The 11,952-nt window shown below is 49.8% G+C and overlaps 1 protein-coding gene across 1 annotated transcript; it reads right to left on the reverse strand.

Moving 5' to 3' along the window:
- Window positions 1-1,980: 1,980 nt before the first annotated feature.
- Window positions 1,981-11,309, reverse strand: LOC105084027 (left-right determination factor 2). Its single transcript, XM_074351689.1, has 4 exons — window positions 5,688-11,309; window positions 4,556-4,802; window positions 4,114-4,356; window positions 1,981-3,269 (listed from the first exon to the last, which is right to left on the reverse strand). The coding sequence occupies exons 1-4, from the start codon at window positions 5,935-5,937 to the stop codon at window positions 2,906-2,908; spliced, it is 1,104 nt and encodes a 367-aa protein (XP_074207790.1). The 5' UTR covers window positions 5,938-11,309; the 3' UTR covers window positions 1,981-2,905.
- Between the last annotated feature and the right edge of the window lie 643 nt (window positions 11,310-11,952).

Genomic DNA, 11,952 nt, shown 5'->3' on the forward strand with positions numbered 1-11,952 from the left:
TTAGAACCTGACTTAAGTACCCCCGACCTCCGCCACTTGCTTTAAAAAGCTCCACAAATGTGATGTTTACTTCTTCACCATTAATAAATGTAAGTACTATGGGGAATAGGTGACAGAGAACGATACAGAGGAAGGAAGTGGCGTCCCTAGCGGGCTTAGAAGAGCGAGAGAGACTTAGTTTCCCGCTGCCTCTCTACCAATTTTTCTACAGTCCTTTCCATATAATCCACACCCCCACCCACAGCAGCGGGCCGCTTTCTGCATTTTTCCTCTAGTTGGTCACATTCCTGGGCAAGTCCCCGGTTCTTGCGTGTCTGCACCCTTAAAAGTGACGACCATATACTTACTATTAAGCAAAATTACATATCTATAACTTTCTCCGATTAGGAAAGTAATACTTGCATATCGAGAAAATTTGGGGAAATACAAAAAAGTAAAAGTGAGAAAGTCAAAACCACCCATAATCATACTTTCTAAGGATCATTTCTTGCAGACAGTTTCCTTGCACATTATTTTCTATGCATATATGTCTTTTCTATCGTTGGAAATAGATGATATACATACAGTTTTTTTTGTTTTGTTTTCGTTTGGTTTGGTGGTGGGGGAAGGAGGTAATTAGGTTTATTTATTTATTTACTTTTTTAATGGCGGTACTGGGGATTGAATCCAAGACCTTGTGCATGCTAAGCATGCACTCTACCACTAAGCTATATCCTCTCCCCCATATGGTTTTGAAATTTCTATACTAGATATACAATAAGCATTTTCCAATGTCACTGAAAACTTATTTAAACCAAGATTTTAGTGACTACTTAGCATCCCATTATATGGATGTACCATACTAATTCAACCATTCTCCCAAAGATCAACATTAAGTCTATTAATTCATTCAATATGTACTTATTGAGCCAGTTTCTTGGGATCCAGCCATGAACAAAACAGACAAAAGTCCTTGTCTTCACAAAATTTATATCAATTTTTTAAATTATTGTTAATACTACAAAATCTTTGCCTAACTCTGTGACTATTTCCTTAGCCTAGAGCCCTCCAAGTGAGATTTTAGAGCCACAGATACATCACTGAGTAGCTGGTAGAATTCTTCAGATGATTTTGATATCCTTCCTGTAGAGAAGGCAACTGTATGCCCTGGAACTCACAGCATGCCAAGTGGAAAGTCTTCATTTTGATGTCTTATACAAGTCATTTACATACACACATTTACAAGTCAGAGCCAAATCTTCTCTCTCTACCTACAATATTCTTGCCATGTCCTCAAATCCTGGCTCTCCATAGGCTAGCTCCTTTTTTCCCTTCATTATTCAGTTGCTATTAACTAGCTTTGTATGTAAAAACAGAGAATCCATAAACTTCAATGTCAGATACAAGGAAACCCCACTGAGCGGGAATAGTAAATGTAGCAGAATTGCCAGATGTGGCAGCTTCCAAATGACAGGTAAACTAATGTCTGTGTCATCAGCAGACCACGCATAACTGGGGCATTTTGAGGGTAGAGAGTCAACAGATTTGTATTGCCTCAGCCTTGATTTCTTCATCTGAAAAAAATAGGAATAATAAGACCTACCTCAAGGAATAGGTGCAAGAATTAAGTGATATGATATCTACGAAGTTGTCTAGCATAGCTCCCAGGTTCATACTGAATGCTCAGTAAATGTTTGCTTATTACCACACTATTGTTGCTGCCTGCCCTGTCCCCAGAACCACTATTGCAAGGGTTAAAGTGCTTTCTAAGGATGTGGCATACTAAGTGATTTTTCACAATACAGTTTTTTGAATGAGAGCTGAGGAGGTATAAATATTATAAATGAAAAGCAGAATCTAAACTGTCATTGCAATCTTCAGCGCCCCCTAGAGGTTGAGGGTCCTTGATCACCTCCTTCAGATCATTATGTTGCTCTCATTCCCTTTTATTGCTCTCTCTCTTCTGTGTAAAAGGTACTAGAAATTAAATACAGAGACAGAGAGTGAAAGATTACTTTTATTTTATTTCAGCAGATTATCTACATTCAATTGTTTTTTTTTTCTTTTTTTTTTTTGCTAAGTTAAAATATGTAAATACATGTGGGTTCCAGTGTTAAGCTCTCTAAAACGGTGGGGGAAATAACCGAAATATGCACAGGCAATGCTCAGTCTCCAGAGGAGCAGAGGAGTGGGTGAGGTTAGGGCTGTCTCATCCCCAGGGCAATGAAATCTTAGAGAGAAATCCCAATTTCTCCTTTTTAAGAGGAAATAGTGGCCGAAAGTCTTCTACATTTGCTTGAGGTCACAGCTTATGATCCTATTAGATACAGAAACCAGGTGCCCTGATTCCCTGTCCACTGCCCCAAGCCTGAAGCCCTTCATCCTCCCTCCCAGCACTCTCTCAGTGAAACAGGCACTTGAGTATATTTACAAAAGCCCAGAATTGGTCAACATTTTGGTGAGTGGGGCTTCTTTTTAAGACCTCCTCCCTACCTAAGGGAAACAGAGGGATTTTGTTTTGTTTTGTTCTGTTTTGTTTTGTTTTAATTCACCATGTAATAGAATAAATCAGTTTATTTCCCCAGTTCTCATTGTAGAGTTTGTTAGCCCATACTCAACTGAGAATTTGTCAGAGAACAGAAGCTCCCAGCTGACAATCTGTCCATGCTCGGCTACATCTTTTAAACAAGGAGGCTGAGATTTCCTTCTCATAGCTCAGCAATCAGGGTTGTATTAGTTATTCATGTAAGTGCTTAGGGTGGGTGATGGGCAGGAGGACAAGAAACAGAAGAACATGCAGGAAAGGTAAAATAGGGACACTCAGCTGGGGCAGGGCTAACTTACTAAGTAGAAAATTAAGACCTATATCAAGACCTGCTTTGGTGCACGTGTCTTAGTCTGAGGCCACCATGGCTATATCCGACACCTATGGCGCCAGCTTCCTTGGCACGGGCGCCCCGTCCCAGGTACAGCTGCACTTCTGCACCCTCATGTTGGGCAGGCTGACTACCTGGGGCCTGCGCTTGCCTCCCTCCTCCATGCTGACAATCATGGGCAGCGAGGTCGTCTCCGAGGCGATGCACTGTCGCGGCCCCAGAAATGGCCACTTGAAGGTAAGGGACTCTGGGGGCTGCTGGCAGGTGCCCACACACTCATAGGCCAGGAAGCCCGGGGGCTCCAGGACCCAGTTCTCAGCCCACTTCAATCCCTGCAGGTCAATGTACATCTCCTGGCGGCAGCAGCGGGTGCCCTCAGTGATTGGCGCCTTAGGATCACAATTTCCCTGAGCTCTGTGGAGACAAGGAGAGGCAAAGGCAGAGGTCAGCTGGGAGGGCAGAGGTCAGGGGGCCCAGGGTGGGGCCCGGTGGGGCCCAGTGGGGCAGCTGGAGGGAGATTTATTATCCACCTCTCATTTTTTTTAAAAAAACTGATATTTGTGATAAGTGCTGAATGAATAAACATAACCAAAACATAAATCAGTTACTGTTTATTAAAGGTCTCCTAATATGTCAGGCACTGAACTAGGTACTTTACAATTATTATCTTAGAGGATACCTGCATTTCATCCTCAGACGTACCTTGAGGCACTTTCAGCATTATCCCTATTACATACGAGGACATGGAGACCTCAAGGTGCTAAGTGGCACGCCAGAGGTCCTGCAGCCAGTAGAAGGCAGAGCTAAATGGAACCCAGGCTGTTTGATTCCAAAGGCCTGTTAGTAACATATTAATGGTTAATGGTTATTAACCACTCTACTACACAGCCCCATCCACTCCAAAAAGCAAACTTGTCCCACAAAGAAAAAAAATCCACTAAGGCCAAAGGAAAGCTGTTTAACCTTAGTAACCCCATTAATGCTAATATTTTTCAAAATTAATGAGGGAAAGGGGTAGGGTGAAAACATGATTACAATAATGTATGTGTATTAGTGGCAACATAAAACCCTTTGTGAAAAAAAACCCATTGGAAATATCTGAAATTATTTTTCAATAAAATGTTTGGGTTGTAAACATTTCTACCATTAGAAACTCTAAAATGCAGTAGGGACTCAGTTTCATCCTGAAGCTGTCTGCATCCCAGCCAAGGTGCTCCTGGACCACCCAGTCTACTTAGAGTCCTGCCCCTGGGCCTACCCGTAGTCCCTGAAGTCCAGGGTGTGCAGCTCCAGCTGGGGCTCCCCCTGCCCGGCGCCCGACGGCCCCTGGGAGGTGAAGCGGATCAGCCTGTGGGCGCTGGAGGCCAGCGGACCCAGGTGCTCCCGCTGCACCGACACCTGCAGAAGCAGCGGCTGCCGGGGCCGGTGCAGCTGCTGCCAGAAGTTCACTGCCTCGGTCACGTCCAAGGCCTTCCAGCCGCTCTCGTGGATGGACACCAGCCTGCGACAACAGAGACACAAGCTGGCGCTGAGAGTTGGGGACTGGGACGGCTCAGGACAGCCCCGGGAGTGCCTCTCCCACACCCTGCCAGGTGGCCCCTTCTTCCCCTCTGCCCCCACCCCGCGCCTGGCCCACTCCCTGTTTCTCCCTCCTCCTCCGTCCTCCTCCTACCCCCACACCCCAGCCGCCACCTCCCCACCTGGAGTCGATGAGGGAGGTGCGGTTGGAGCCGTCGTCGCGGACGTGCAGCCACTGGACGGTGACCCGGGCGCGGTCGCTGCGCGGAAAGAGCCGCTCATGCCTGCGGAGCGCGGCCTTGGGGACCGGCTCCTGGAACAGGCGCAGCACCGCCTGCACCAGCTCGCTGTTGGGCGGCAGCCGCTGCTCCATGGCGAACACCAGCAGGTGTGTGGAGGCCTCAGATACCAGGAACCTGCCGGCCACCTCTGGGGACACGAACAGGGTGAGCAGGGCCTCTCCGGGAGCCAGGGGAGCTCGGAGGGTGCAAGGACACTGAGGTGGTGGCCAGGCAGGGAGAAACTAGCCCCTGTTCTGTCTCCCTGGGCCAAGGCCAGTTACCTACAAACCCCCGTTGGGTCTGGTCCTTGTTTATAACAATCTCTGCCCAGCAGGAAGGCTGGCAGGGCTGACAGGGCTGCCTCAGCTGAGATGTTGAGGATCAGAATCCTCACCTGGGGGCACCTGGCGTTGGGTCTAGCTCTGGGCACTAAGGAGGTGAGTCCAGGCCCAGGGATGTAAGAGGCTGAATAGCATTCAGGATGGCTGGGTCCCTAAAGCTGAATAGCTCGGTGTTACTTTAGTATTGTTCCTACACATTTCTATCCAGAATAACACACTTTAATATTCACAGCGCTGGGAGATGGGTCAGATATAGTTACACCAACTGTTGCTCCAGAGGAGCAAACAGAGAAACAAAACAAAACAAAAAAGAAGATTCTAAAGCCATTTGCTCAAAGTCAGTCCACTAGTTGCAGTATGAAAATGGAACCCGAGAATCCCTGATGCTACCTGAGCTCCCTGAGGCTGTGCCAGGGTCTTGCCACAGCCGCTTTCTCACATTGGCTTTACTTTCTCTTCTGCACCTCTCTCTGTTCTGATGCCTTGGCTTTGGAAGTGGGTCCAGCCTGACACAGCTTCTCCTGGCCCTAAGGGGTGGGGCCCTCAGTCCAAACAGAGACCAGGGCCCAGGCCCAGTCCCAGTTCATGATCTCTCCTCACTGTCCTGTGGACACCTCCCCAGAGCAGGCACATCCAGTCTTAGCCCTCCCCCACCACGAGGACCAGGGTGCAGTGGGGAGGGAGGGCCTCACCTCGGAAGTTCTGGCTGAACCTCTTCCCCCGGGAGCGGGTCCCGTGGCTGCGCTGCAGCAGGGCCACGTACTGGGCCCTCACGTGGGCAGGGATGACCAGCCCCTCCACGTCGGCCTTGCCCAGGACAGGGACCTTGCTGAGGTGCAGCTGCTGCAGCAGACTGCTCAGGACCTGCTCCTCGGTCAGGGCCGCCCCGGGGCCGGCCAGGGGCAGCACCCAGAGTGCCCAGCAGAGCCACAGGGGCTGCATGGTGCTGCTCAGGAGAAGGAGGAGAGTGGATGTGTTCCCGGAGGAGGCTCCAGGAGGGTCCCAGCTGGATGTGCTGAGAGCCAGGCTGGGCTGGCTTTATAGCCAGCCCTGGGCTGGGCCTGGGAGGGAGGTAGAGAGGGAGGGAGATCACACCCCTTGGACCTCCTGGGAGCTCAGCAGCCAGACAGGTCCCTGAACCCTGAGGAGGGGGATGTCTAGAAAGGGCACAAAGGGCTGTCTGGATGCCACACAGGCCTGGGGCCTCGGACCACTGCTGTCTGGCAGCTCAATAATAATTTTATTGACTGCTGAATTTCCCTGACCCTACCCTAGTCCTCATCTATGAAAAAGCCAGCCTATTCTGTGAAAAAGAGAGTCCCATTAACCAGCTGTTTAAATCTATTTAAATCTCTGTCCTAGAGACTAGTTTGGGTCTAGCTTTGCTTACTGAGAGGAAGGAGGGAAAGCGTTCTGCATTCCTGCCTGCAATCCAGGCCCATACAGGGCACTTTCACAGAAGCCCCTTGAGTCACCTCCCTCCATTCATCAGTCCTTGTAAGCCCCCCTCCCGCTCCTGTCCTCCCCCATGACAGAAGGAAGCCAGAGGCTATCAGGACAGGAAAGCTGGCAGCTCTCTCTGTTCAGCAGGGCCAGGAGAAGCCGTTTCTGCAAGTGTCTTTGCAACCACAGGACTGCAGTGAGAGACCCCGTGGGTGCAGCATCATTCCAGGGAGCCCCCTGCACAGTGATCCTGCTCAGTTTGAGCCCAGGTCATGCCCAGATATGGAATGAGGGATAAGAACCTGGAATGCAGAGGTCAGAGCTGCCCAAAGTCATGTCCTGTCCAAAGCCACAGGTGTGAGCACATGGAGCCCCTGTGCCTCCTCAAACACACATTTTGGACTAGCAGGGCTCAAATATGGGGCTTGCTACTTGCTGGCTATGTGACTTGCTAACAAGTTCCTTAACTTCTCAGTGCCTCAGTTTCCTTCTCTGAAGGAGGGGGCGATAGCAGTCCTCTCCTTCATAGGGCTAGTGTGAAGATTAAATTACACATGCAGGACATTCGGGCACAGTGCCTGGCCAAGAGGAAGCACTCTATAAGGGTTTGTTGCCTGCTCATTGCAGTCTCAAGGTGTGCTTTTCTGGAAATGATGATAACAAGAAGAGCAGTCATTTCTTCAGTCTTATGATGTGCCAGGCACTGTTCTGGACTCTGAATGGGTATTTCCAAAAAAGTTCTAGGAGGCAGGTGTTAGCATCTGCTTATCTTCCAGATACAAAGTCAGAACTCAGCACGGTGAAGCAACCTGCCTGCACCAGCTCAGCAAGTGAAGAGCAAGGAGGTCAATGCAGGCGTCTGTCCCGGAGGCCCCTCCTGGCACAGGGGATTTGAGGATATGCAGGAGGCAGCCCTTCCTAAAATGCGACAGCCTCACTTCTCCATGGCCTGTCATGTGGGAGTGAAGCAATGATGGTGGAAGAGGAGGAAGACTGTGGTTGGGGGCTGAGGGGCCCAGTGAGCAGGGATCACCCCTCAGCCCCTTCTCCATATATAGACATACACATATACCTGTGCATGTGCATTTATGTAGAGGGGTTTTAGTAGTAAGGTGGAGGGGGACTTAGAATTTGAGGAAGGGGAGGAATAATAATAACTCTGATAATAATCAAAATGGCTAATAGTGCTCATGGGCTGCGTGCTGTTCTGACTGCTCTATATACATTAGATCTTTATCCTCACAACAATTCTCCATTATTGCTCCCATTGTGTAGATGAAGAAACTGAGGCATAAAACTGTTACTTGACTTGCCCAAGGTCATACAGCTAGTAAGTGCCAGAGCTAGGGTTATTTGAAGGGGAGGAAACACAGATTCTGTCAAATGTGGACACAGGACAAGGTCAGAGGAAATACAGAAATCCTGACAGCTGAACAAGGGGAGATTCTAGGGGGCACAGAATTGTGGCCTCTGCTGCTTCTCTGTTCCCCTTTCCTCTCCTCTCCCACCTCCACTTCCTCAGAATTTGTGTAACTCACAAGGAGGAATTCAAATCCCATCTCGGAATTTATATACAACGTTGTTCCAACACCCCTGGAAATCTAAGGCGCCACCTCTGGGTTGGGCCGAGCAGGCCTTCCTGCTCTCCCAGTGACAAGTGTAGCCTTCTTCAAAAGAATAGCTGTTGCCTTTCTTTGCAAGTGATTAGCAGGGAAAGGACTTACTTCATGCAAACATTTGGGCCTTAATTCAGGCCAAAAGGTGCAGAAGTGTCGCATTTACAGGCGACCAGAGACTTGTGGCCCTCAGTCCCCGGAAGCTGTTTTGGTCTGGTGTTCCATAAATATGCAATAGTCCACTATAGGTGAGAGGAAGCGCTGTGGCTTATCAGGGGCCAGGGTGGTGCCAAGGATATAACACCCAGGCTGCCCTTGCCCACCATGGCCCCCTCGCCAGGCCCCCAACCAACATCTAGATCCCCAGGAGCTCCCTGGAAGCTCACAATGAGGCCTTGCGGCCCCTGTGCTAGTTTCAGCAGGGACCTGCTGTCACAGGGCCAAGGGAGGCTGGGCCCCTGTGCTGCTGCTCCCTGAGCATCTCGTGCCCACACGAGACTCTCTCCCACTGAGGAGATGCCTCAGGGCTGAGGACCGCTGGGGGTCCCTGGGGGCCAGAAGCTGCTTCTGTACCTGGGGTAACTGACCAGTTAAACAGAAACTTCATATTCCAGAGAAGAAAGTTAAGTGGAAGGACCTTCCTCTGCTGGATTCTCTGCTGTCCCCGGATGTCTCACTGGTGCTCCTGGGCTGGCCTTCCAGCACAGAGTTGACTCTAGAGCTGGGCCCTTCATGGGAAATGGAAATGACTGGGACCAGTCCTGCCTCTGTGGATGGGCTTCTGGGGCCCAGTACTTAGGGAGCACCTAGGGGCCACTGGTGCCTGGGCAGGTGGTCCATGGTTCAGAAATTGAGAATCCTTCCCAATCTTGAGGACCTTCCTGAAGCAGAGAGAACCTGGGAGTAACTGTTACACCCATAGGGTTTGTCCAGCAAGGTGCCCCATCTCTCTTCTTCCCTGGTCACTTTGTAGAATCAGAGGGCTTAATGCTAAAATGGACTGGCCAATCCATTCTCCTGCCTCTGGGTTTTTAGAGGCTCAGAGAGGTGACAACATCCTCGAGCTCACCCAGTTAATGACGATGCCTGCATAAAGTCAGGTCTTCCAATTCCCAGCCCCAGATCTCTCCAAACCCTCCAACTATTTCCAGTGCACAGTCCTGCATGACCCCCCGAAGTGATCCATCAGCCACAGGCAAGCTGGGGACTCAATCAATCCAGGGTCAGGTCCGAGTTGGGGAGGGGAAGCAGGAGAAGCAGACAGAGGGCAAATCCCCCAGACTCCTGAGGCTTTCTGGACACAGGCTCCTGGTCCTGAATGTGGATTCCAGGCGGACTGAGGAGCTTTGCTGGGGAAATAAAATAATTGGGTAGTTAGCTTGTGGCCAAAAGAAGGCTGCGAATGTGGATTGGGAGACTGTTTTCAAGGGACTCATTAGTGGTCAGGAGGAAGGGCAGATGCCCTTTGTCATGCAGAGTTGGGAACGAGGCATCCTCTCAGACTGTGTGGATCTGGGTGGAGGGTCTGGTTGGCAGTCTGTGGAGTCCAGTTGGGCTTCAAAAGTGGAACCACTGTAAAATAGCCTCTTCTGACCTTGTGGGAGGAGAGACTACTTACAAAGCCCGTCTAAATCTGACCTCTCTCTCCACAGGCTTGCTAAGGTGGAAGAAATCCATACTGTTGACAAACCTGTGTTGTTAGGAGTTTTAAAAGTTTGTGAAGACTTTTCTTTTCCCCAGAGATATTAGGCTGTGAATGCTTTAAGTGCAATCGTATGAATGCTGTACAAGAATGCAGATTCTCAGTGCTCCCATCTGTTGGCATGCATACACATTAGGACTGGGGGCACTTACAACCAGTCTCCTCCCACCCAGGTTCTTTAGATAATTCAGCCTTTCAGCTTGCTTGGTTCCCCGCACCCAAGTCCACGGTTTCTGCAGCAGCTCTCCCCGACCTGGCATTATCAAGCCTGGCCATTCCACACAGCTTGGCCATCATGGAGCCACGAAGCCAGCTACCCCTGAGCTTTAGGGGTGGGCCCCTCATCCCTCCCCTCCACTCACCCCAGACAGCCTCTCCACAACCCCTGTTCTGGCAACTCCCACCTTCCCCCAGGTCTGGGTTTGTTCCACAGGGGATTCCCAGGGGATGGTGATTTCTGCCAGAATCACAGAATCATGCCAGAAGCTGATGTAACAACAGATTCCTGGACCCGAGCCCAGGCCTCCTTAAAGGACTTGGCTGGGGGCCTGGACCAGAAACCTGAATGTTAGAGCTTCTGTGCACGGGGTTGGGTGGGAGGCAATAGCAGTCCTGGGAGAGAAAAGCATCCCATCTTCCTGTTCAGTGAAATGTAACCCCGCCCATTCCAGATGATTCCTCAGCTTCCTGATTGCCTGTGATGAGAGGAAAGAAAATGACCAAGAACAAAATAGAACAAAACTTTTTCCTGAGGTCTTTTCTGGGCTTTCCCTGAAAATCTGAGAGTAAGAACAAGCAAACAGAAAGGATTTTGGCTTTTTTTCCTCTAAATACTCTGAACATAATCCTGTTACATGCAAAGTATGTTTAATATTTAATGCTCCAGAGTTAACATTATATAGGTCAATCCATCTAGTGAATTGTAATTGTTGTCAATTTTTCTCTCAATTTCTGTTTCTTCTCCTCCATCACCTTCCCCTGCAAAAACCCCTTGTGTCTTTCCCCCCAGCTGCAATACTTCTGAATATTTTCACATTCAAGAACTGTGGCATAGGAGGCCGGAAACCAGGGTGCTAATTCTGAACCGTGCCTCTCTGCCTGGGTGACCCCTAACTTGTCACTTTCGTGGCCACATGGAGCACAGACAGTGGTTTCTCCTCCTCTGAGGCCCTGCCTGCTTTCCCAGCCCCATGCCCTGCCCCTCACAGCCACCCTCCACTCAGCATTCTGGCCTCTCACAGAGCACCCCCCGGAGGGTCATCTCTTGGCTCATTCCTCATCTTTTTTTATCCTTGAAATGTTCTCATCTGGCAAGTCTCAGCATATATTTCCCTTCCTTTATGAAAATCCTTCCTAATGTTCTGACTACCTCCCAGCCCAGTTCATCACTATGTTCTCTGGATGCCCTCGGTCTTGGTGAGAACCGTAGGATGACTCTCCCTGTGGCACCCTGGAGAGATACACTGGAGTGAGCTCTCCCCATAGGGCACCAGCTCGGCGAGGGATGGACACCCTCCTGTTGGATCTTGTAATCATTCCTAGCATGGTGCCTAGCAAATAACTGGTGCTCAAACTGCATTTGACAAAAGAAAGAGAGACAGAGAGAGGCAGGGGGTTGGGGAGCAGGGGGAAAAGGAAAAGAGTGGATGGATGGATGAGGCCCTTTTTGCTAAAAACATCTAAGTGGGAAATTAGAAACATGAGACTAGATTAAGGCCAGTATTGATCAGAAAACTAATAACCAACACATACAACTTTAAAGCTGACAAACACAGACACTTGGCAGATGGACAGACAGTGAGCAGTGTCTCCTACACTGACACCTAACCCCTGCTCAGCTTCCCCAAAGCTGCATCTTATATGAGCTTGCAGGACATCAGAACCCACACAAGCCCAGGTGTGTGATAACATGGGTGTAAAGTAACGTGTTCTCCTGTTTTTACCTGACAACACACCCTCGACTGCCTCCCTGCCCTGGGAGACACAGCCAGGAGTTGTCCCGGCCAAGGCTGGGCCCCGGTTCTCCTGAACTCACATGATTGCCTTGGCCCTTCCTTAGGATCACCATGTTCTAGATGGAAAAGTCTTTAAGGCCTGGATCAGATCATGTTTTCTAGGCTGTTGGTACACAGTTCATCCATGTGGAGCCAGAGTTCTCACCAAACCAGGGGAGAGCATTAGTAGAGGGTGGTGGTG

The sequence above is a fragment of the Camelus bactrianus genome, chromosome 23, assembly GCF_048773025.1.
Source record: "Camelus bactrianus isolate YW-2024 breed Bactrian camel chromosome 23, ASM4877302v1, whole genome shotgun sequence".
Classification (NCBI taxonomy): domain Eukaryota; kingdom Metazoa; phylum Chordata; class Mammalia; order Artiodactyla; family Camelidae; genus Camelus; species Camelus bactrianus.